We start from the raw sequence: 26,363 nt of genomic DNA on the forward strand, positions 1-26,363 counted from the left end.
AAGCCAACCTCACAGGTAAATATATACCAAAAAGAGTGAGGTGGTAGAATTCATAAAATTGTTATCCACATGTGGGACTCGAAATCACCTTTTATTTATAGTTAAGCAGTAAAGTTAGAATACATTCTTTCAACAGTTAATCCCTCAAAAGGTGATTTCGACTCCCTGCATGTGGATACAATTTGAATTTTACACACCTCACTCTCTCTTTGGAAATACAACAGATAGCATTTGGTTTTTAGGTGTTATGTTGTGCTAATGTCATTACATATCTAAAGGCCAGAGTGGTGAATTCGACTATGGGTGAAGTCTCTGTTTATATCACCTGTGTATTACTTGAGCTTGAAAGGAAGTGTTTCATTAAATTTGGGTTTTGGAAAAGAAACATTTTTTGCATTCAAATTTGGAAGTAATCTCATAGATTTATCAGTTAAATTAAGGTCATAAGTTTTAAACAGAAAAATTTTTTTTTTTTGCAAATCAAGTACTTGAAGGCTTTTACATATTTTTGGAACACAATTTTAAATGAAGGTTACCTGATGTTCTGGTCATTGGAGAATACACAAAAGGAAGAATTCTGTCAAGGTATCTCTCTGTTGACTTTGGGATATAAAGTTGGCTGAAGAAACAAGACTGGATTGCCTCAAAAGGCAGATAAGGCTAATTTAACTGAATACATAACTGAAGACTGATTCAATCATCTCAGCCAACAGACTAGTGTGTGATGAGATCTCTAAACAACAACATGTGATCAATATTTCTGCAGTCCTACAAAATACTATAGGAACAGAATGAATGCAGACATGCAAAGGCCACTACACAGAAGCCAGAGACCTGCAGATGCACACGGACAAGGTTAAGACTAGCAAAAAGAGGTGCCACAGTCAGACCATTACTGAGAGACTAGAGGACAGAAGGAAGAAAGTTAGGAAGAAGATATTCTAAACAGCCACCACACAAAGATTCCTGCTGCTAAAATCCATAACACAGCCAAGCCATCTGCTTCAAAATGCCTGGGATATGCGAGTTATGATTTTCAAGTCAGAGATAATGCTAGCATAAAACATCTCTTTCAAACATTTTCCAGAGGGTTCCAACAGAAAGTGCAGGAATATAAATAGCAGTAACTTGTAATCTATGATATTATGATGGATGGAATATCTAATATATAACCTTTCATAAATAAAACCTCCTTTTATTAATTCAGTACAATAAAAATAAATGTCTAATCTTTTGGCACACACACATGGTCACAGAAGACTACTGAATCTAGCTCATAATCTTGCTCCTGGCAATTCCTTAATTCAGGATATTTGCAAGTAGATCAATAAACCTTTTTTTTTCTATTTACACTTTATAATACCTGCTTATTACATATTTGTTAGAAAATATACTTTTTTATACAAACCAGCACACATCCCTCCAGTCAATATTTCTACAGGTTACCATCTGCATATGGAATCATATTACAAAAATAGGGAGCAGATTTGCAAAGAAAATGTCAGCTGAGGCTTTTCATCGCAACCTGGAGAAGTTTAGTAATTAATTCTTCCTATCTGAACAGAAGTGTCTCTACCAGGCCTTTGAGTTTTGTACATTAAGTCTTCCATGGCTCCTCTGTGTGTGCGAAGCTCAATCTAATTAAAACTCTATGGGTGGCCTTTTAATTTAAAAAGATAAAAACCTAAGCCTCAATCCGATGCCATTTCTTTCTTTTACAGAAAACCTATTTAAGGAACTCTGCAGTTTGCTTTATATGACACTGTCACTCCTTGTCCTATTATAAAATTGCACATGATGGAAAAAGATTTCAAATCATGAACACACAAATATGCATCTTAAACATGAAAACGACAGCTAAAAATCATAGACAGGGAACGGAAACTTTATTTGGCCAATTGTAGGAATGTTGGGATGGAAATAAATGAGAATGAGATGAATATAATGTGCACATACATTTCATAACTTAAGATGAGACCGGTAAAAACACACACAAATGAATTGCACTGATTTGGATTCAATGGCAGATCTATTGCACCAGTTATTCTGTTAGTAAGTCACAAGATAAAAACCTCAGCAGGCAGTTTGGCTGGCTTGACCATTAGTAATCTTTGCTCCCAGCGGTTAAAAAGGCATCACCCAGGCGCCTCTCTCTCGTCCAGTGCGCCACAGCTCAGAAGGCATGCTTGGAAAGAACTTTCAAACTCAGCCGTTCCCCACCTCCATGATGGCTGCATGCCCTGCTGCTCAGATGCTCCAACGATTTATCCAAGGCCTCTTCCAGACGTTTTCGCAGACGCTGCACAGCTTCCAGTTCCACTTGCAATGCAGCATCTCTCTTGCAACTAATAAAAATGTGTCAGAAATGGAAAATCAGCCAAGAAAAGAGCTGGTGCGTGTATGCCTTCAAAGTACCTAACACACACCACTGCATGGAACTAGTGGGGCCTGCACTAAAGTGCTACCTACAAATAGCAAGACTTGTTTGTGAAATCTGACAGATGTACTGACCGTGCTTTACTTGGTGTTGTAGTGCGTCTCCTAAGCAGGATATAGTGATGCAGGTACCCTGCTGTGACATGACTGACCGACAAAGACCAACATTAAGAGTAAAATTCTACAACTGCTGGGGCTGCATGTCAAAAAGTAAAATACTAAGAAGAAGAGAGTCTTGGCTAAATATTTCACAAGTGGTGTACTAATGTACCCGCCTGACTCTGCAAATGCACTGCTATACATATTGCTGTAATTGCTTGTGTGTGCATGCTTATTGGGGGGGAGGATGCAGTGTATGCGTGGTGCTGTAGTCAGCTAGGTTCTGCATGTGCACATGCACTCTATTGTAGCTATGTGCATGCACACACTGCTGTTAACTGTTCGGCTCTGTTCTCCTGTGGCCTCACTCTTACCTGTCTGGTTGCATAAGAGAAGTCACCAGACTGCTATATAGATGCTTTTCAGCCTCTAATGCTTCATTCAGCTTAGTCTTCTCTGTAACAAGCCTTTCCAAGTTAAGCAGCAACTGTAGAAACACACACATGTACACAGAACATTCAACAACATACTGACTTGGAGGAAGAGAAGTGGCAAGGAGAAAACATGAACAGGTACACCTCTACCAAACAAGGGGCTACCTGCTAGGGATGTTCCCAAGTAGGACGTGGCAAGCATGCACAGGACTGTAACTAAATGCATTACTACCTTTTGGCCTCCATTCTGTGCTTGTTTTTCTGCATGTGACTCCAATGTAGACAGTTTCTCTTTAAGTAGCAAGACTTCTTGTACTAGGCGTCCCATAGCTGGCATTTCTTCAGGATTAACCAATTGCATTTGCATATCCTGAAATAAAGAATATAACTGGAAATAGTTCTGTCAGTGAAATACGAAGACAGCCACAGGCTGCACAGAGAAAGGGCTGAGCTGGAGGGTACATATAGACGTCCTGACATGGAAACATTTCTGATAGAATCCTCTTGTTGAATTCAGTGCTCAGAAACTGATGGGATGAAAACAGGATAAAATTATCACCACAAGAAGTATTTCAAGGGCTTGAAAGTTGTCCTTTAGAATGGCTTTGTGGCAAGGTGTAAGCATAAGGACTGCTGGGGTTCCCTGTCAGATGGGGTGAGGATGGTGTGCAGAGCAGCTGGCTGCCTTCTCATCATAACACAGGCCTCTGCAGCTGAAACAGGGTTGCTGAGTAGGGATATTCATTGGTTTGAAACAAAATAGACAATGTCAATAACAATGTCAATTTTGTTTCATTTCGTTGGAAGCACAAAATGAAAGAAAACACACACCACAATTTTTTTTTTTTAGTTTTGTATTAGAGTGCTCTAACCACAAAATTAGGCGAAACATTAAAAAAGAAACAATTTAAAAAATGAAATCAAGCAAAAAATGACCAAAAAACCCCCCACCGTACACCCCTATCAATGCGAGAACACAGAAGTGCCTAAATATTTCTCTACAATAAATACACTTCCCAAAGTGTATCTTGACTAGACTGTAATCTCCATGGAGCAGGGGTGTCTCTTATATGTGTTTGTATGTTGCTGCTTATGTCAAATGCACTTTAAAAATGATAAACAGTAGAAGCAGTAATAGTAGTAAGTGCTGATTTGATGCCAGCAGAGGGCAGGAGTTACTAAGAAAGGTGCTCAAAAGTGCTTTGCAGGTTTCAAATGACTGAAGCACAGCATGGGTAACAAAGAGAAAAGTGACCAATTCAAGTATGTGTCCTCCTAGTCAATTTGTGCAGCTGCATCAGTTAAGATGGAAGTCCACCACCTTAGGTAGGAACTTAGGGTGTGTGCGCAGGCCAACCTATCATGAAAACATTTTATGTAAGGTGGATAAAAGAAAATTATTCCTTACCTGCTAATTTTCGTTCCTGTAGTACCATGGATCAGTCCAGACGGTGGGTTATGTCCCCCATCCAGCAGATGGAGTCAGAACAAAAAGCTCGGAGGGAGGTCCTATATAACCTCACCTCCCTTGCCTCAATCCTCAGTAACTAGACTAGCAAAGCCAAGAAGAGAAGAGACGGAGGGATCAAGTAACTAACCGTTCTCAATGTAACGCTAGAAAAATTCATAACTGCAGAAAACAAAACCCCCAAAGGGAACTTGCAAACAGAACTGTGAGACAAAAACAGACCCTGGATCCCCAGGGAGCTCATAGGAGAATCAGAAATCACAGTCGAGCAGAGGCGAACCCCAAACAAATTCCCCAAAGGTGAACAGGGAAAGTGTCTGGACTGATCCATGGTACTACAGGAACGAAAATTAGTAGGTAAGGAATAATTTTCTTTTCCCTGTACGTACCAGGATCAGTCCAGACGGTGGGATGTACCAAAGCTTCCCTACTATGGGTGGGCCGTAGACAGCCCTGCTCGAATGACTATCCCTGAAGGACCCAAAGACTGGAGCCCGCACATCCAGATGGTAGTGTCTCGAAAAGGTATGGAGCGACTTCCATGTGGCCACCCTGCAGATTTCCTGCAAGGACACCGACGTACTTTCCGCCCAGGACGTAACTTGAGAACGAAGGGAGTGCACCTTAACTCCCAGCGGCGGGTGTCGTCCAGCACCGAGATATGCGGAGGCGATCGCCCCCTTCAGCCAACGGGCGATAGTGGCCTTGGAGGCCATACGACCCTTCTTAGGTCCCAACCAGAGGACAAACAAATGATCCGAGAGCCGAAATTCATTAGTGACCGCCAAATATTGCATCAGACATCGCTTGACATCTAGCTTGCGAAGATCTCTGGAGTCCAACGAGGAAAATGAAGGCAATTCAACCGACTGGTTGAGGTGAAAAGACGAGACTACCTTAGGTAGGAAAGAGGGTACCGTGCGCAAGGAAACCCCCTCCTCAGTGAAGCGGAGGTATGGCTCACGGCAGGACAACGCTTGAAGTTCGGAAATGCGACGCGTTGAGCTGATCGCTACCAGAAAAATAGTCTTGAAGGTGAGATCCTTGAGGGTGGAAGTTCGAAGAGGCTCGAATGGTGGGTCACTGAGAATGCAGAGTACCAGGTTGAGACTCCAAGAAGGACAAGGTGGCCTAGACGGTGGCTTCAAGTGCTTTACCCCCTTGAGGAAACGCAGAATATCTGGATGGGATGAGAGTAGCGAGTCATTCCCGTTGTGAAGGAAGGCTCCCAAAGCCACCACCTGGACCCTGATGGAGTTATACGTGAGGCCCAAATCCAGACCATCCTGTAGGAACGAGAGAATCTGTGCCACCGAGGCGTGCGACGGATGAATGGTATGTGAATCGCACCATGTCTCAAAAACCTTCCACACCCTCACATAAGTAACGGAGGTGGACGTCTTACGTGCCCGCAAAGAGAGTCGAAATCACCATCTCCGGATAGCCACGACGCCTCAGCTTACGCCTCTCAAAAGCCAAGCCACAAGACAGAAGCGATCTGCTTCCTCAAAAAATATGGGACCTTGATGAAGAAGGCGTGGGAGATGACAGATGTACCCGGCCCCTCCACTGCCAGGTTGAGAAGGTCCGCGAACCACGGATGCCGGGGCCACTCCGGCGCCACCAGAATTACCGGGCCCTGATGGCTCTCTATCCGCCGAATCACCTTTCCCACCAGAGGCCACGGCGGGAAGACATACAACAGGATCTGCCTGGGCCACGGGAAAACCAGAGCATCGACCCCCCTTCTGCACCATGTTCTCTTCTGCGGCTGAAGAAGCGATGTGCCTTTGTATTGCCCGCTGTGGCCATGAGATCCATGCGGGGAGTCCCCCAATGTCGTACGATCAGACGCATTGCTTCCTCCGAGAGCTCCCTCTCTCCGGGGTCGAGGTGCTGACGGCTGAGGAAGTCCGTCTGTACATTGTCCACGCCTGCAATGTGGGAGGCTGCCAGGCGGAGTAAATGGAGCTCCGCCCACTGCATCAGCTTGTCTGCCTCCCACGAGACGTGCCGGCTCCTCGTGCCTCCCTGGCAATTGATGTACGACACCGTGGTCGCGTTGTCTGAGAGGATCCTGACTGCCCGATGACGAACCAGGGGAAGGAAGCGCTTCAACGCTAAGCGAACCGCTCAGGTCTCCAAGCGGTTGATGGGCCACTGAGCTTGATCCGCCGTCCAACGGCCCTGGATTGAGCTCGACCGACAGACTGCTCCCCAGCCGGCTAGACTGGCGTCCGTGGTGACTACCACCCAGTCCGGAACCTCCAGGGACACCCCCTGGGGCCAAGTGTTGAGGATTCAGCCACCAGTGGAGGCTGAGGCGGGTTGGTGTCGGGATCAGGAGCACCGGCTGGAAATCCCACAATACCGGCTTCCACCGGGACAGCAATGCCTTCTGGAGGGGACACAGGTGCGCAAAGGCCCACGGGATCAGGTTGATCGTGGAAGCCATGGTTCCCAGAACCTGTAGATAATCCCACGCTGTGGGGGTCGGGAGCGTCATGAAGTGAAGGATCTGCATGCGCAGCGCTTGCGCTCGCTCCGGCCGCAAGAACATCTTGTCCTCCTTTGTGTCAAAGACTGCAATGGAGTAAGGTTGCTCTTGCCATAGTTGATAATAGCATTGACAATCCCGATGGATCGGGATATGAAGGTATGCCTCCGTGAGATCCAGAGAAGCAAGGAATTCCCCTTGATGGACCGCAGCCAGCACTGAGCGGAGGGTTTCCATGCGAATATGCGGGACCTGGAGGGACCTGTTGACTGTCTTGAGATCCAGGATGGGCCGGAAAGTGCCTTCCTTTTTGGGCACCACGAAATAGATGGAATATTGTCCTCGACCCAGCTCGGAGGCGGAAACCGGCACTATCGCCCCCAGTAAGAGTAGCCGATCAAGGGTCTGGCGAATGGCCCTTCGCTTGAGAAGAGACCCGCATGGGGAGAACAGAAACCTGTCCCTGGGCGTGCAGACAAAATCCAACACGTAGCCGTGTTTTAGAATATCCAGGACCCACTGATTCGACATGATTCGGACCCACTCTTCGTAGAAGAGAGCAAACCGGCCCCCTACCCGAGGAGTCTGCTCATGGGTTGGCCTGGCATCATTGAGCTGATTTCGAGGAGGTGCCTGGACCCTGGCCCGCGCCCTCGAAAGGACCGGTTCCAGTTATGCGAACGAGACGATGGAGCCCGGGGTGGCTGCTGCCTTGTAGTCTGAGACCGGTACTGATTCCGGGACCGGTTCCAGGTGGAACTGAATGATCTTGTGAAACGAGGCCGATCCTCCGGGAGTCTATAAACTGCATTCTCGTTAAGGGACTTGATTTGATCTAGATCTTCCCCGAAGAGAAACTTGCCCTTGAAGGGCAGCGACCCCAGCCGGGTCTTAGACGAGGCATCCGCCGACCAGTTTCGGAGCCACAGAAGATGACGGGCCGAAACCGCCGCCACCATTGAACGGGTCAGGACTCGGAGGAGGTCATATAGGGTGTCCGCCCCATAGGCCACTATGGCCTCCAATCTATCTGCCTGTTGAGCCACCGCAGCCGGCAGGTTCTGTGAGGTGAGGAGCTGTTGTACCAACAAAGGCCCGCTCTCTGCGCTAAGGAACTACAGATGGCCGCCCGCATCCCAAGCGCCAAAACCTCGAAGACTCTCTTGAGATATACCTCCAACTTCCTGTCCTGTAGGTCCTTCAGCGCCGCCCCCTAGCAACTCCAATACCCGGATGATCAACCACATGGACTCTTCGGCGCCTACTCGAGAGGTTTTCTTGACCAGCCAGTCATCTAGGTAAGGGAAAACAGACTCCAGTCTGCAAAAGGTTGCCACAACCATGGCCAGACACTTTGTAAAGATATGTGGGGCTGACACTAGCCCAAACAGCAGAACGCAGCACTGGAAGTACTGCTTTCCCAATATGAAATCTGAGTTACTTCCTATAACCTTGGAAGATCTTGATGTGAATGTATGCATCCTTTAGATTGAGGGAGCATAGCCAGTCCCCATTTTGCAACAAGGGGATCAAAGTGCCCAGAAAAACCATCTTGAGTTTTCTCTTTTGAGAAATTTGTTCAGGGTCCTTAGGGTCTAGAATGGGACGGATTCCTCGTTTATCCTCTTTGTCACGGTAGGATGGGCTTGATCACCCTGGCCATTAAGAGGGAGGCAGGCTCCATGAGGAGTACTTCCTAATGTGCTACAGGCACCCAACAGGGGCCTGGGGGTCATTTGGCAGGGTACTCAAAAGATTTAATATGTAGCCTCTGGACGATCAATTGAACTCACTGGCTGGAGTTACACTGGGCCATCAGTTTGTGTAGAATCACAGCCTCCCTCTGATCAGAGGGTCCGTCGCCTCTGGTATGGTGGACTCAGCAATGTTCTGTATGATCTAGTCAAAATCCTGTCCCAGGGGTTGACTGGGATGCCATGCCATCTGTGGTGGCTGGGCCTGCTGCTGCTGACGTGGTTGAGAAGGTGGAGGAAAGTGTCTCCTCAGGCAGAAGAAAGACTTCCTCGAGACAGATCTCTAAGACCTCTTAGCAGAGAAGGACGGGACCTGGGCGCTGGTGGAGAGTTAAGTGTCGCATGGTGCTCCCGCATCTGAGCCACCATGTCCTTCACCTTATCTCCGAAAGGAATTCTTTCCAGTGCACGGCACATCAGCAAGTTGCTCCTGCACTTTCTGATAGAGATCAGATGCCCTCAGCTGCACACACCGATCCCAGTTGGAGAGACCCTCAATGCATTTCGAAAATATAAGTTGACCTGACTGCGTTTTCCATATTCCAGACCCTTATGCATCAGCAATTGGAGTATGTCCTGCTACTGAGGCAACTGCTCGGATATCTCCTGCAGCTACTTCCAGATGTCCTGCATATATTGGCTCCTATAGAGCTGGAAGGCTGCTTTGCAGGCAATAAGCATGGCGCCCTGAAAATCTTTCCTCCCAAGAGCATCCATGGCCCTCTGATCCTTTCCCAGGAATGCCGAGGAATGAGAGAGGGGAATTTTTGAGAGCGGATTCAACTACCACAGATAACAGCCTTTTGGTTGAGAGATAATGCATCTGCCTTCCTATTCACGGGAAGAACTGAGACGAGATGTTTTCACATCCTCAGCATCTCCACAAGGATCTTATTCACTGGAACTGCCAGCATCCTGTGTCTAACTAAAAAGGTGGCCTATATGATCATGCTGAAAAATCCAGTGAAGGAGATGTCTTCCAGAGGAGACTTCCTTCTGTCGGCGACAGACCATCATATGCGTGATCAGAAACATCGGAGTCAAACCCCCCCCCCCCCCAACGCTCATAGGCGCTCTCATCCTCACTGCCTGAAGGAGGGGATGGGGCCCTGGGCGCTCAGCTGCTGGCCAGCGGTAAGGATACCGATAACTGGTTTCAATGTTGCTCCAGTCCCCAGAGCAGCCCTGTGAATCAACACAGGCTATGTCGGTAACACTCCAATGAGTGCATGCAGGGATTCCACCAGTGGCTCAAGATCGGATATTGCTAGTCCCAGTGCCATCAGTGCCCCAACGCCAAGGATCCACACAGGCCTCTCCACAGCTGACTGCATGTGCCTCTCCAGCTCCTCCTTGAAAAGTGCCGCAGCCAAGACAGAGTGGGACCCAGGAGGAGCAGCCACATCCTCTTTGGAACCAAGATGAGGATTGGTGGCAGGCATCAGAGCCAGTGGAGACACTTGCATACCCCGGGTATTGATGGAGGCTTGGCGGTCCTCACCACAGAGACGCATCGCAGCCGATGCTTCCTCTGCTTTCCTCTGTGCTCTGATTGGTCCCACCCCAGTGCTGAAGTCGAAGACGATGAACCCGATGTCAGCAAACAATGGCCTGTCCTGGCAGTCACAGATGCCGATGGAATAGACTATCCCGCTGATGTCAATGACTCGTGTCCACTGGGGCGCCTCAGTGGATCCTCGATCTGCCAGCCTTCTCCAACCCTTAGTGTTGCTTCATCTTATCAAGCTGAATCTTATGTTTTTTTTTAAGGGTCATCTGGGCACACTTGCTGCAACCCTGGACGTTATGTGATGCCCCCAGGCAGAGGATAAATTGATCATGGGAGTCCATGATCGACATAGTCCTCAAGCACCGAGGGCGTGCCTTAAACCTAGATTTGGATATGCTGACTTGAAACAAAGGGGACACAAAATCAATGGTGGTGGCCTGCAATGGCCAGTGGGCACTGAAGGCACTACCACCTTGGGGGGGGGGGGGAAGATGACTGTGAAAGTAAACTTACTCTTAAACACCGAGAAACTTGGCTAAAGATGCTAAGGGGAGAAAATACCGTGCGTGAGAGATGAGAAAAAAAAAAGAGAAAAATAAACGCAAAACCACTTCAAGAAGTGAGAAAACAGAGAGGCTCCACAGGGGAAAAATAAAACAGGATGACTGAGGGAACCCCGCACGGATGCATGGTATGCTTTAAGAGCTCAGTGAAAGTTCTAGAAACTTTGACATAAGTTTTCTGTGCCGGGCTCCATTCAATGTTGTCACCCATGTGTGAGGACTGCCATCCTGCTTGTCCTCAGAAAATGGACCTGAGGTATATTTTATGTTCTTTCCTGGTTTCATGTGATGCTGGAAAGAATCCCATAGGGGGCTATAACTAACCTTCATCAGTTCTTCTTTGATGTGGAGCTTTCTGGTTAGAGATTCAACATCTGCCGCCCGTGCCTGCAGCTCCTCATTTTGTTTCTCCACTGTGCACTGTAAGGCACAAAGCTCCTCCTGCAAGAAGCAAGCAAAAAGATGGATTTTGTGAGAAAACTACCTCATCAACATGATCTGTATATCCTATCCATATACCCAGCTATCTACTCTAACTTTAACCAATGTATACTCTGTACTCCCCTTTTATATTACAACCTGCACCAACATCCTAGTGATGTGCACAGTCACGAACTACACACTCCGTGTGTCTGTATTAACGTTTAGTATGAAGGGAAAAAACAAAGTCATTGAGTTCAGGCTTTTTGAAGAAGTGTTCCAGCTTTTTCTACTGTTGAAACAAGTAGAAGATCCTCCTCCTTTTGGGTTCCAAAATGGCATTCCCTTGACATCCTCATCTAAAATCCAAACAGATCATCGCATCCAATCATCTTACTCTTTTCTAGAAATTCATCCAGTTCCCTCATTCATTCAAATAGTGGTGACAACATCTTGCCATGGAAGTTATTCACAGCTTTTAACACTTACACGGGTCTCTCGCTCCTTCCGTGACATGAGCTGAATCTCATCACTTGCATTTGCCAATTCCTTCTCCAGTGCTGTTTTCTCCAAGTCTTCTATTAAAAATAAAACCCCAAAAGATTATCAGATTTAGGCATGTTCATAGCTTTTTAAGGGGGTTTACGGTAATGCTGGTAAAAATTGAAATAATGGAAGAACTGGGGGAAAAAATCCTCTTTACAGAATAGGTACAAAATAAGCAACTGTGGTGCAAGTTTTTCACACACACACACATCATAGAACAGTGCAAGTTTCCTTCACGGGCTAATCAAACCCTTTTCACTTGAATCACTGTGAAACTGTCTCTACTTACCAGTAGAGTCCACATCCTTAGAGAAGACTGTGGTCTGGCTGTAAGCAGAATTTTCACTCAGAAAGTCCTTCAAAAAAAGGAAAGAAACTCTTCAGGTCTTTGGTTATCAATATATATAAAAAAAAATTAAAGAAAACAAAAAGAAAATGAATGCCAGTGTTATTGTGATTGAGTGAGAATGAACATGAGAGATACCCAATGGGACAGCTCAAGCCTGGCAGTGAGTGCATGTACACCGATAACAGAGACAGCTCAGGCCTGGCAGTAACAGTATACATATATCCATACACACACACACACAATTATATATATATATATCTATATCTATATCTATACAGAGAGAGAGAAAGATATTATGTTGCTTAACTGGTAGGATAATTGTCAGGAAAATTTGTTCTTACCTGCTAATTTTCATCCCTGTAATACCACAGATCAGTCCAGATCAGTGGGTTTTGCATCCCTACCAGCAGATGAAGTCAGAGAAACAAAACTTTGATGCACTGCAACACAAAGTGCCACCTGCAGACCCTCAGTATTGACCTGTACCCAAGCCAAGATTAAACTAAACACCCCTTGAATGGGCGAAAGGAATCAAAGGGTTGGAAACCACTAACAAATGAAAACTTTGCACGTCCGCAATGAAAAATGAGACAAAAATTGAACACCACTTCAGATCCTGGCCAACAAAAATACTTTTTTTTTTTTTTTTTTTTAAAACACAGCAGGAAAATTTCAGTCTTTCCGAGTCAAATGGGTGGGCTGTTGGACTGATCTGTGGTATTACAGGATTGAAACTGCCACCCAGTCCGGGGGTTCCAGGGCCATCCCCTTCTCTAAATTGAGACAAGAGCCACAACGAGAGACTGGACCTGGATTCTCGAGGCAGAGGCAAGGGAAGATGATACTCCTCCAACAAAGGACTCCACCTGGACAACAGCGCACACTGCAGAGGCCTCATGGGCGCAAAGACCCAGGGAACAAATCAAACGTGAAAGCCATGGACTTCAGGACTTGTAAATAATCCCTCGCTGTCACTACCGTCAACCGAAGTAGACGCTTCACCTGGGATTGCAACTTCACCACCCAGTCCACTGCCAGGAAGACTCTGGCCCGCCGAGTGTTGAAAAGCTCCCAAGTACACCAAAGACTTGTCAGTTCCAAATGACTCTTCTGCTCATTTATGACCCAACCGAGTGACCGTAAGGTGATCATCACCCTCTGGAGACACCTTTCACACTCCTCCTTGGACTTTGTTTGAATCAGCCAATCATCCAGATACTGTTGAACCAAAATTCATTCCTTGCAAAGAGCCTCTGCCACCACAACCATCACTTTGGTGAACATGTGTGGTGCCCTTGCCAGACCAAAAGGGAGGGCCCGGAACTGAGTGCTGACCCAAACACCATGAAACAAAGAAATTTCTGATGATACCTCCAGATGGGAATGTGCAGGTACGCCTCTGTGAGATCTAGGGAGGCCAAAAACTTTCCTTTGCACACCGCCACTATTATAGTACGTAGCGTCTCCATGTAAAAGTGCAGGACCTAAAGGGACTGGTTTACCTTCTGTAAGTTTAGAATGGGCCTAAAGGAGCCTTCCTTTTTGGACACCACGAAGTACATGGAATACTTTCCATGACCCTGCTCGGACAATGGACCTTTAAGTCGAGTAGCCTCTGCAGAGACCTCAATACCGCCTCTTGCTTGCTGCGGGAGACCACTTGAGACTGCCTTACCGGGCACAAAAAGTCTAGAGCATAGCCCTCTCGTATTACCTCCAGAACCCAGCGGTCCGAGGTAATCTTTCCCACTCCTCATAAAAGCTGGACAATTTGCCTCCTACAGCTTCTACGAAGGAGTGGGGACCCCTGGCTGACTTTTCGCCTCCAGATCCCTGAATTGTCCCATCTCTGGCTGACCTGCGGGTTCCACAAAAGGACTGCTGACATCTGGCTCTGTGGCAAAGCAGAGCGTTGGAAGAGGACTTGCCAGATCAAAGCCTGCGAGAATCCCGAAAACGAGCTTGAGCTGGAAACACCTAGTGGGTTTCCTGTCCTCCGGTAGCTTGTTCCCCTTCAACTCCCCCAACACCTTCATCAACTGATCCAAGTCTTCCCCGAACAAAAGCATCCCCTTGAATGGGACGTTACAGAGCTGGACCTTGGTCGATAAATCCGCCGACCAATTACGCAGCCATAGACGTCTACGAGCCACCACTGAGGAGATCATGCTATGAGCTGACGTACTCACCAAGTCATACAGCGCATCTGCCACATAGGCGATCTCAGCTTCTAGACGGGCTGCCTGCAAGGAAACACCATCTCCTGCTGCTGTATGCTCTGGAGCCTTCTGAACTCAGCACCTACCATTACCTGCTATTAGTTAAGTTGACTTAGATAATAACCACCGCTATTACTAGCAACGGTAACATGGAATAGACTTAGTTTTTGGGTACTTGCCAGGTTCCCACTCCTGGTTCACCAGCTTCCGGATCTTCTTCGGTAAAGAAAAGGCACTTGTGGGCCCTCTAAGCCCATCCAGGACTGGATTGACCCCTTCATTATCAGACTCCTCCTGAGTGACCTTCACGCCTAACTCCTCCAAGACCTGAGGAATCATAGGCCATAACTAATCGGAGAAAGTTCTTTTTTACTCAACACACAATTAAACTCTGGAATTTTTGCCAGAGGATGTGGTAAGTGCAGTTAATATAGCTGTGTTTAAAAAAGGATTGGATAAGTTCTTGGAGGAGAAGTCCATTACCTGCTATTAATTAAGTTGACTTAGAAAATAACCACTATTACTAGCAACGGTAACATGGAATAGACTTAGTTTTTGGGTACTTGCCAGGTTCTTATGGCCTGAATTGGCCATTGTTGGAAACAGGATGCTGGGCTTGATGGACCCTTGGTCTGACCCAGTATGGCATGTTCTTATAGCTCTTCCCGCCTGAACAAATGCACAACCTGCGAATCGTCCCCTTCAGGCACCAGGAACTCATCCAGATCAGGGTCATCCTTGGAGCCATCCACATCGGGGGTTGGTATCGCATCCAGATCCGTCCCATGATTGAGAATATCCGCCTGCGAGTGATCTGAATCCTCACCATCCGCGAAGTGCCATCGGGTCCGGCTCGATGCAACCCCAGATGCTGTAGGATATCACTAGCCCCTTGTGAGGCTCTCCTGGGCTTATTATCCGAGGGGCAGTGGGGCCACGCTGCAGCCTGTTTTCTCCAGGAGCCTCTCCTGGCTAGGTAGGCCTCATGTAAAAGGAGAATAAATTCTGGGGAAATACCCCCCAAACCTGGGGGACAATCCACCAAATCCCCCTCCCCATTAGAGGCTCTCAGCCCCACGGGGAAAGGAGGGGGCAGGAAATCGCCAGCTCGAGCCGAGATATCCTGAGTTTCTTCCTCAGTGGGAGCAGAAATGGGCCCAGCCGAACGGAGGCCTGGTTTCCCTCCCCGGCCCTCCAAAGAGCCCTCCTGCCCAGATCTACAATCCGAGAAGAGGGACCGGGCATCCGGCTGTGCTGTGGAGGAGCCACAAGTGCGGCACAAGGCCATTTTCTGCTTTGGCGCCATTAGGGCCTCCACGTGCCACGTGATGCACCACCTACTAGACCGCTAACAAGCTCTGACCTCAAGACTGCAGTCATGCCGAACACCAGCTCCCACCGGCTCGCTCACTTGATCATGGTCGCCAACCAGCCCGCCTACAAAAACAATGAGGGAAAGAATGGTCGCACCATGGCCCCCCCCTGAGCCTATGCTGGTGCCGCTTGCTGCCCACACCCAGAGCCCCAGGCTGCTGGCGCACCTGCACAAAGGCAACTTTCTCCACCCCTTAGCACTGGCCAACAACCCCCGTGGTCCAGTCCCACCACAGACTGTAGACAGCCTTCCCTGCAGAAAATATCTTTTCATTTATTTTAAAAGAAAGAAAGAAAAACTGAAGAAATACTTACCTGACAGGATCCATAGTGACCGAGAGGGGAGCCAGATCCCCTGGCTATCGGACCTTTGAGTAAGTCGCGGACAAAGCCCAGTCAGGGGTATCCACCCCCCCCCCCCCCCCCCCCGGTCGCCCAGCTCCACCTGAGGGATGACCACAAAGGTGCCTAACACCTCAGGGAGTTTCCGTCATCTCCTACCACCCTACACCTAAGTATCAAAATTAATCTTTTTTTTTTTTTTTAAACACCTAGACTGCAGGTTTGCATCTCTACCATCTGCTGGAGTCAGAGAAATACTGAGGGACTACAGGTGGCACTCTCAGTTATGTAGCAGTGCATCAAAAGTTTTGTTTCTCTGACTCCATCTGCTGGTAGGGATGCAAAACTCACTGGTCTGGACTGATCTGGGTATGTTCAGGAATTAGCTATTAGCCAGCAGGACTAGAACAGTTTGCAAATTGATTAAAATCAGCACTAGGAAGCAATTAGGTCTGAAGCAACATGATTATTACTGGCAGTAAAGAGCTACATGAGGCCAGGGCTTCTGTGATTATTATTGGCAGAAATGGGCTACCTGAGTTGATGTGATTATCAGTGACAGAAAAGGGTGGTCCTCCCCTGCTGGGGACACTTGCCTGTCCTGCCATTTCTTGGTCTCTGGGGGACAAGGTTTTTAGCAGTTCTTGGATCTCCTGTTCATACTCGGCAGCCTGCTGGTTTCGGTCTCTTACAGCTTCCTTCAGCATCTTCTCCTTGCGCTGTAGGCACAGCTGGAACTCCTCTATAACAGCCATGCTCCCAAGGCTGGTCTTGCTGAGCAGTGCTGCCATAAGCTCCTAGGAAAGACCAACATGGAGATTAGTCTTCCACTGAAATGACAACCACCCACTGACAACTTATTCAAGTTTATTTCCAGAATAGTCATGTGATTCATTTTGCAGCAGAATTAAAAGGAACAGAGGATGGCTGGTTTCCAAATAGTTAATAGTTGCTTACAAGAAGATGCTTCTGAGATCAACAACAAGTCAGGTTACCATCATTGTAATATCATTAGAAATGCTTTCTTCTGAAGAGCTTAAATCCAATATCGAACTCAAATTCAAATATGTTCAAGCTGGTTAACATTGCATCCCAATTAGCAAGTAATTAAAAATAACCATATGCTGAACAGGTCTCAAGTTTTCTCTGCTGTGAGAACTGCCATGAGGCCTGTGACTACCTACCCAGGAGCACTGTGTAGTAGCATTGCTGAGAGGTCTATAGCTGTCTTACCTGGTGCTCTTTGCTTTGTTCCTGTTGTGAGGCATGAAGGTGCAGGATGATTTTCTCTCTCCCCTTGAGTGAATTTTTGTATTTCTCCTGCATTTTCTGTTCCAGCCACTGCAGCTGTCTGTATTCTTTGGATACCTGCGCTAGCTCTTGATCCTTCAATTTCAAAAGACTGTCCAGACTCTACCACATGCAAAAAATAAAATACAGCTATAATAAACACAAGCATGATCAGGACAGTTGGCTAGTAAAGTTAATGTGCCTTACTATAATCTATATCTGCCTTGCTTTACTCTGTGATGCTCTAATACTATATTTAGAAACACATGTTCAAGAGTCGCTATGAATCCTATTCCAGTTATACACAGTAACGCCCTTTCATACACTTCATTAACCACTTGCATCACTCAATATACAGAAAAAGTTCATTAGTGTACCCCAACACTAACTGAACTGAGTGCGAGATGACAGAGAAATTAAGAAGGGGTAAACAGAGGGAGACCTCCTCCTCTCCCCTATAGTGGGAAGATGCAACAGCTGGAGAAGAGAAGGGTTGGGCACCAAAGTGTAAAAGCTGTGGATCCCATAGAATAAAGGAGCCAAAAAGAGAAGAATAACCTATACTTCTGAAAACTGATAAAGGATCTTTTTTTTACGCAAAGAACAAGTAAGAGTCTGGAAAAAAAAAAAAAAAAAGATACAGCTTTGGATGAAGAATTTATGGATGTCACATGCCATTCAGAACTCCAAAGGCCATTCCCTTTAGGAACATATCAATAAAAATAGTTCCCTTCAAACTTATTTTCATGTGTGGGCATATCATGTCACTTACTCACAGACCAAGCACAAGCTCCATGAATTTGCTAATGAAAACTATGTGGCCAATGAAAGTTAAATTCTTTCACCAGTCTCAAAGAGAAATTTAATAGGATCCTAAAAATATGCTGAAGACTTTGATAGCACAGACTACAGGTATTATAACCATCTGCTTCCCGTTCATGAGAATCCTCCATCCTCCACTAGGTTCTAGCCATTTCAACTATTACATACGAAACTAACCTAGAGATACTTTTAATTTTCGCAAAAGAAACGTGGGAACAAGGGTAAACATTAAATACTGCAGATACTTTCACAAGGAAAAACTTAAAGGATCATATTAAAATAAGAGTATGTGTCTATAGGAGTTCCAGTCAATGGACAGAACACTGTTCTCCCTCACAGTGCGCGCCCATAGACCAGAATGCAAGTAAACCAATGAAGAAAAGAAAGTCCCCGAGAGCCCAAAAGAACATCTTTGGGAGAGGAACGATTAGATTTAGGATCCAAGTTCCACCTTAAGGAGAAGGTGAGATACAAACAGAATTAGAGGTGTGTTTGGTACTCTTCCTGTGCATACTCACATCACTAAAGATCAGAGTTGGATTCAACCTGAAAATAAAGTAAAGCAAATACCTTATTGCATAACCAAAAGAAGGGGGAAAAAGGGGAGAGGAGTTGCTAAAAATGCTCCTCTACATAAGTGTTGGGCATACGTTGTAGCTGTTGACCTGTTGCAACTGCATTTGACACTGCACTACACAAGTTTTTCTTATATTAGGAATTCTTCCCCAATGAAGGCTCTCTGCCAACACATTGCCGATGGAGTTCTCCATTAGACCCTTTTGACTGATAACCAGACAACAGGGCAGAAACCAGTCAAAACATGGAGATTATATTTTTGTGTTACAGCTACTGTCTGTCAGTTTATGTTTACTTATATACCAACTCTGTAAAAGCCAGAAGACAATCTTGAAAATCTTTGGGCAAATAAACACTTTGAATCCTGCAATGTTTTCTACTCCTTACTCTCTCTCAGCTGATTACTATGCCAACTCACCATAGATAAATGGAATGAACAAGGCTGGGAAAAGTACTACATGAACCCTTCTGCTAACTTCAAAAATGATGGTGTTGATGGAACATGGGGGTCACTACAGCAATCAAGCTATAGAGCACATAGCAAAATTGGGAGATCAAAAACATTTCAGAAGATCTATTCAGAAAGCTGTACCTGAGCTTAACCCATCTAAATCACAATGACCAGATGAATTACATCCAAGATTCCTGAAAGAAATAGTCAGAACTGGCAAAACCTGTCACATTAATATATACAATAAAATGTATAACCAGAAACAAGCATGGGTTCTCTACCGATGCTGAGAGAATACAGTTAGTCACAGGCAGCAGTCATGCCACCTCACAGCATCATGTCATATGCCAGTATGTTCATGCATATTTCTGCTGTTCATGCATATTTCTGCTGTCTAATTTTATATTTCATGCTAGAATGTTTTCTGTAATTCAATTTTATTGCTTGATATTTGTGAATGTCTTTATTTGATGTAGTGACTTGTTATATGCTTTTATTGGTAAGCTTATGTATTGAAAATAACCTTTTTTGAACAACTATAGAAGAAAGTGGAATTGAAATGTTTTAAATAAAGTGATGCAAGAGTACCAAAGACTAGAAATTAGCGAACAGCATAATATATTATGAAAGATTCTTGGAAATCTTTCAAAATCTGCAGACCAGTAAAATTTCACCAACACACTGAGCAAGCACTGGAAAAGATCATTTAGATCTACTGACTACTAAGTAAGTGTTGCGTTGGAGGTGGACCCTTGGGCTGAGGTTGGGTTGACGCAACCCATAAGTAGGGCCCTACGGGTCCCCACTGTCGGCAGGTGGAGTGGGCGGAAGGTAGAGGCTGCTGGAGCTTCACCTATACCAGCCCTTGTTGCCCACGAGTTAAGCCTTTGGGTGCAGGGGCCAGCATGACTTAGGTGGGCCTCAAGGTTGGTTTGAGAAGAAAGGTGGTTCAGCCCAAAGACAGCAGTCGATAAGTGGTGAAGCCCTACCCTGGACTGGGTTCAGTACAGGAACTCAGGCGCCAATGGGGGCGCTCAAGCAAAGAAAGGCCGGAACCTTGTAAGTCCACGTCCAGGGAATAGGCTAGAGGAGGCGTCACTGACAGGCTTGGATCAGGGCCGGCGGCAAGCGGAGGTCGTGGCAAGCAATGTAGAATTCTGGACACGGAGAAGGCAGGCGTAGTCAAATGTAGCAGAGGTCCGGGACTGGAGAAAGGCTGAAGAGTAGTCAAGCGTAGCAAAGGTCCAGGACTGGAGATAGGCTGAAGAGTAGTCAGGTGTAGCAGAGTCGAAATCCAAAGAGTCAGTCCAACACATAGACAGGGCAGGAACGAGGAAGACAGGAACCGGGAACCACAGGAATCAGGAACACGAAGTAGAGAGGATTCTCTATCAGCAACGAGTACGAGGAGACCTGTTGCAGAGGCAATGCTATGGAGCGAGGCCAGAGCTTATATATACCGAAGAGTCTGACGTCAACATCCGGGGCCGTGGCCAGGTTCCTGCCCCGGGCCCTTTAAAAGGATTAGAGATGTGCGCGCGTGCCTAGGGAGGGGTGCGCACCAATGGCGGCGTCTCTCCATGGGCCACGCGAAGAGGCCCGACGAGCAAGAGCATCTTGGCTGGCAACATTGGGGATCATGGCAGAGCTGGAGGCACCGGAGGCGACCCGAGGTCGGAGCTGGCAGCCCACTGCCACCAGTGAAGAGGAACCAGGAGCTGGAGTCCGTGCAAGGAGGTGATAGGGCCGTGCTGCGGGTGGCATGCGTAACAGCAAGCTCAGCTAGCTGAGATATAGAACCAATAAATATTGGGAGAAGTATTTCAATGCTCTGCACCTGACTTCATTGGGGATATGTTGTTACAACCACTGTCAAAACACAAGAAGATTACACCTCCAGCTAAAAAGCTTGTTTAGAGCAATTTGGACAGTTGATATCAAAGTGATTCACTTCTAGTTCATAAGGGTTGGGTTTTCAGGAAATCCCCAATGAACATGCATAAGACAGATTTGTATAAATTTGAGGTACTATGAATGCACATCTCATGCAAATTCATTAGGGATATCCTGGAATCCCAACCGGTTTACAGCCCTTGAGGTATGGAAGTGAATACCACTGTTTATTGACTTTTCTCTAAAACAACCATAAACACTCCAACTTCACAATGCCTACCACTCCCTCAGAGATCCTCTGTGTTTATCCACTGCATTTGTGAATTGAAATATTGTTCTTATCTAGACCTCCTCCACGGGGAGGCTATTCTATGCATCCACTACCCTCTCCATAAAGAAATATTTCCTTAGATTACTACTGAGTCTACCCCCTTTCACCCTCATCCATGACCCCCTTGTTCTAAAGCCTCCTTTCCACTGAGACTCACCTATTGTGCATGGAAAACGTGGAAACATGAAGGTATTTAAATATCTCTATCATATCTCCCGTCTCACTTTTCATCTAGAGTATACGTTTATGTCTTTAAGTCTGTCTCCATATGCTTTAGAATGAAGACCACGCACCATTTTAGAAGCTACCCTCTGGATCGACAGTTTATATCCTTTTGAAGGTGAAGTTTCCAGAATTGTACACAGTATTCCAAGTGAGGTCTCACCAGGGACTTATACAGGGGCAATATCACCTCTGTTTTACTGCTGACCATTTTTCTTCCTATACAGCCAAGCATCTTTAAGGCTTTTGTTGTCACCTTATCCACCTGTTTGGCCACCTTAAGATCACCAGATATGATCATCCCAGATTCCATGCTTTTTTCATGTTTAGAATAATTTTGCCCCCATACTATACCTCTTTTGGGTGTTTGCACCCTAATTTCCCTACACCATTCCTTGAGCTTCGCTAGATCCCTTATGTTTTCCACTCCTTCCTGGCTATCTACCCTGTTGCAGATTTTGGTATAAATCGGCAAAAAGATAAAATTTTCTGACAATCTTTCCGCAATGTCAGTTACAAAAATATTGAAAAGAACCAGCCCAAGGATCAATTCCAGCGGTACATTGCTAGTAATGTACCCTTCTCAGAGTGAAATCCATTAACCACTACTCTTTGTCACCTCTCAATCAGTTTCTAACCCAGTGATGACGAGCTCCATTCCTCTAGTGCCACAAACAGGCCAGGTTTTCAGGATATCCACAATGAATATGCATGAGAGAGAGAGTTGCATGCACTGCCCCCATTATTACATTTTCTGTTTTATTCACCATTCCCTTTCTAATAATTCCCAACATTTTGTTTGCTTTTTTGACTGCCGCAGCACACTGAACCGACGATTTCAATGTGTTATCCACTATGACGCCTAGATCTCTTTCTTGGGTAGTAGCACCTAATATGGAACCTAACATTGTGTAACTATAGCATGGGTTATTTTTCTCTATATGCATCACCTTGCACTTGTCCACATTAAATTTCATCTGCCATTTTGATGCCCAATTTTCCAGCCTCACAAGGTCTTCCTGCAATTTATCACAATCTGCTTGTGATTTAACTACTCTGAACAATTTTGCATCATCTGCAAATTTGATTACCTCACTCGTCATATTTCTTTCCAGATCATTTATAAATATATTGAAAAGTAAGGGTCCCAATACAGATCCCTGAGGAACTCCACTGCCCACACCCTTCCACTGAGAAAATTGTTCATTTAATCCTACTCTCTGTTTCCTGTCTTTTAGCCAGTTTGTAATCCACAAAAGGATATCGCCATGGCATGGCTTTTAGTGCATATTCTGCACCATTTTAACTGCCCTTCTCTGGACCATATCTACTCCACTCTACTCCCTCTCTCTTTGGAGACATGACCTCCAGAATTCGATGCAGCACACATTTATGTGCCTCATTATCCCCTGTCATGTTATTCATCTTTTAATGAGTGAGCACCAGCAATAAAGTACACGTGTCAGGGCAGTCAGAGTGCTGCATGGTCACTTACATTGATGGTTTCCTCATTGCTGGATAGGATGCCACGCAGCTTCTCCAGCTCATGCTCCTTCTCTCTCATAGTAAGCTGCAAATGTCCCAATTCCTTCTCCTTTTCTTCCAGGGCACAAAATTTCTCATCTACAGCATGCTGAATAGAGATATAAGCACATACACTGATGTTCAAGGATGGAAATACACTTAGAAGGATGACTGGGAAAGATTGGGGGTGATAGAGATGTTACTTTCATGAGTTACTCACAGTTAGTGAAACTATAAGTTAAATAATGTCCTCTCTAAAGACGAAATTAAATACTAGAAAGACCAATGCAATTTCTTTAAATAATTTTTCTATGAGCAGCAGATTTAGTATGATCCAAAATCCTTCTCTCTCTTCCTGGTCACCAGGAAGTACTGAAAATAAAATCCCTGTCCATTTCTGGAGGTGGAACAGGCTTGATGGTTTTGCCTTTAAGAGTTAAAAGAATTTCTGCTCTAGCATTTTCCCATGCCAGGAGTGCCCGAAAACTCTTTCTGATCATGAATTTGGATTGATATCTGAAAAATATTTTGTAGTCCCTCTGACTAAGCTGAGGATCCAATGGATGGCTGTGATCAAGTCTTTCAAACTTCCCAACTGGCAGGTTTTCCAGAGTTTCTAGTAGAATATTCTACAACCACAAAAGTCCCGCCACATTATTTGTTTGCTGGCTACATTATGCTTTGGACCCTGAACTCCTTTGGGGATTGCTGAAAAAGTGGTAAAAGATGGAGAAACAAGAGGGTGTAGCAGAAAACTAAGGTACACAGTAGAAAACAAAGTACCTTATTAAAGGCTACATAGCTTTTCAATATGATGAAAAACATCTGATGGATGATAGTTGCCAGCTTGGAACACACTTTCTTTTTTCTCTCTGAAGCTTACCACATGAAGCTTGCAATTCCCTATGGTCACTCCAACAAGAGCTATCTATTGTAACGGCAGTGGCCTCATCCTATATTCAAGAAGTCCTTCGCCAACTGACTGACACCTGTTTCTGCCTCCCTCTACTTGAAGATCCAACACCTCTTTTGCTGACTAACCTCGAAGACCTAGTACAAGAGGCCTTAAGCATGTAATTACTACTCATAAGACTGCCTTTCTTTCCAAAAGACAGCTGATTATCCCTGGTTTTTTATAGGCTTCCGAAAATCCACAAATCCTTCTTACACCTTCCTGGCCGCCCAATTGTGGCAACTATTGGCTCTATCCTTAAACATTTATCCATCTTCACTGAAAATTTCTTCAGCCCTTTGTGAATCAAACACCTTTGTATTGGATTCTAGCCAAATGATCTCTTTACTTGCCTCTATTCATAGAAACATAGAAATGACAGCAGAAAAGGACCAAATGGTCCATGTAGTCTGCCTAGCAAGCCCACGGCAGCATCTGCTGTGCAGGTTTCCCCCATGCTTAACAGATTTCTAGTCCGTAAAAGTCGGGCCCTCGTTGGTTGCTGTTTGAATCCAATTCCCCTTTCCGTCGAAGCAGAGCACATGATGGAATGAGTTGCATTAACAGTATCAAGGCTTATAAGTTAAGCGTAGTAACCGCCACACCAGCAAGTTACCCCCATTCACTCATTTCTATCCTGTAATCTTTAGGGATCCACAGTGTTTATCCCATTCCCTTTTGAATTCTTTCACTGTTTTTGTCTTCTCCACCTCCTCCGGAAGGGCATTCCAGGCATCCACTGCCCTCTCCGTGAAGAAATATTTCCTGACTTGGTTCTGAGTTGTCCTCCCTGGAGTTTTATTTCATGTCCCCTAGGTTTTACTGATTTCTTTCCATCAGAAAAAGTCTGTTGATTGTACATCATTAAAACCTTTCAGGTATGTGAAGGTCTGCATCATATCTCCTCTGCACCTTCTCTCCAAGTATATACATATATATATATATATATATATATATATATATATACATATATATACATATATATACAAGTATATACATATTCAGATTCTTCAGTCTCTCCTCATAGATCTTCTCATACAGACCCCACACCATTTTGGCTGCTCTTCTCTGGACTGCCTCCATCCGGTCTTTGTCTCTTTTGAGATATGGACTCCATATCTGAACATTGTACTCCAAGTACAAGTGCATTATAAGAAAATTATTCGTTACCTGCTAATTTTCGTTCCTGTAGTACCACGGATCAGTCCAGATAGTGGTTATGTCCCCCTTCCAGCAGATGGAGTCAGAGAAAATCTTGAAGGGTGCCCTCATCAGCTGGTGCGCCCTCTGTGTCCCTTCAGTATTAAGAATATCAAAGCAGGAAGAAATTGTTGGATGGATCAATGAAAAAAAACAACTTCAAACTGTAACCATGTACTTAATGTACAAACAATTTGTATAGTATTATAGAAAAACTTGCAAAATGAACCCTTAGAGAACCAACAAACAGGCCTGAATCAGATAGAACATTTGAGCTGAGCGACAATCCCAATCCAATAAATCCTTAGGGAGGGCGTCTGGACTGATCCGTAAGGAATAATTCTTTTCCCTGTACGTACCCGGATCAGTCCAGTCAGTGGGATGTAACCAAAGCTTCCCTACGTAGGGTGGGCCCTGGATAGCCCTGCTCGAATGACTTGAGCGCCAAAGGAGCCAACAACCGGTGGTTGGAGATTTAAGTGATAGTGCCGTGCAAAAGTGTGTAGCGATTTCCAGGTAGCTGCTCGGCATATCTCCTGCGGAGACACCACTTGGCTCTCAGCCCAGGAAGCGGCTTGAGCCTGGAGCGAATGAACCTTGATGCCCTCTGGAGGCTGTCGACTGGCACCAATATACGCTGACGAGATTGCTGCCTTTAACCAGCGAGCAATTGTGGACTTAGAAGCCTTGCTCCCCTTCTTGGGACCGCTCCAGAGTACAAAAAGATGATCTGACAAGCGGAAGTCATTGGTAACTTCCGAATAACGAATGAGGACGCGCTTGACATCAAGTTGGCGAAGCTCTCTGGAATCCTGGTCTGGGAAGGATGGGAGTTCCACCAATTGAATCACATGAAAAACCGAACACACCTTTGGTAGAAAAGATGGGACCATGCTTAAGGATACTCCCGAATCCGTGAAACGAAGGTAGGGCTCCCTGCACGAAAGAGCCTGAAGCTCCAAGATCCTGCGGGCAGAAGAAATAGACACCAGGAAAAAACTGTCTTGAGAGTTAGGTCCTTAAGGGTAGCTCTTCAGCGGTTCAAAAGGAGGACCGGACAGAATTCGAAGCACCAAATTTAGGTTCCAAGA

The 26,363-nt window shown here is 45.6% G+C and overlaps 1 protein-coding gene across 8 annotated transcripts in view; it reads right to left on the reverse strand.

Moving 5' to 3' along the window:
- PDE4DIP (phosphodiesterase 4D interacting protein) overlaps nucleotides 1-26,363 on the reverse strand; it is a 237,109-nt gene that overhangs the window by 85,469 nt on the left and 125,277 nt on the right. For all 8 annotated transcript variants that reach the window (XM_029618266.1, XM_029618265.1, XM_029618264.1 and 5 more), the window contains 9 exons: nucleotides 23,092-23,229; nucleotides 17,245-17,424; nucleotides 16,608-16,808; nucleotides 12,017-12,083; nucleotides 11,671-11,759; nucleotides 11,086-11,202; nucleotides 3,202-3,339; nucleotides 2,910-3,022; nucleotides 2,221-2,345 (listed from right to left, as the gene is read on the reverse strand). In XM_029618266.1, the coding sequence (XP_029474126.1) occupies nucleotides 2,221-2,345; nucleotides 2,910-3,022; nucleotides 3,202-3,339; nucleotides 11,086-11,202; nucleotides 11,671-11,759; nucleotides 12,017-12,083; nucleotides 16,608-16,808; nucleotides 17,245-17,424; nucleotides 23,092-23,229 (1,168 nt within the window). The remainder of the gene's footprint in view (nucleotides 1-2,220; nucleotides 2,346-2,909; nucleotides 3,023-3,201; nucleotides 3,340-11,085; nucleotides 11,203-11,670; nucleotides 11,760-12,016; nucleotides 12,084-16,607; nucleotides 16,809-17,244; nucleotides 17,425-23,091; nucleotides 23,230-26,363) is intronic.

This window comes from Rhinatrema bivittatum, chromosome 10 (assembly GCF_901001135.1).
Source record: "Rhinatrema bivittatum chromosome 10, aRhiBiv1.1, whole genome shotgun sequence".
NCBI classification, from domain to species: domain Eukaryota; kingdom Metazoa; phylum Chordata; class Amphibia; order Gymnophiona; family Rhinatrematidae; genus Rhinatrema; species Rhinatrema bivittatum.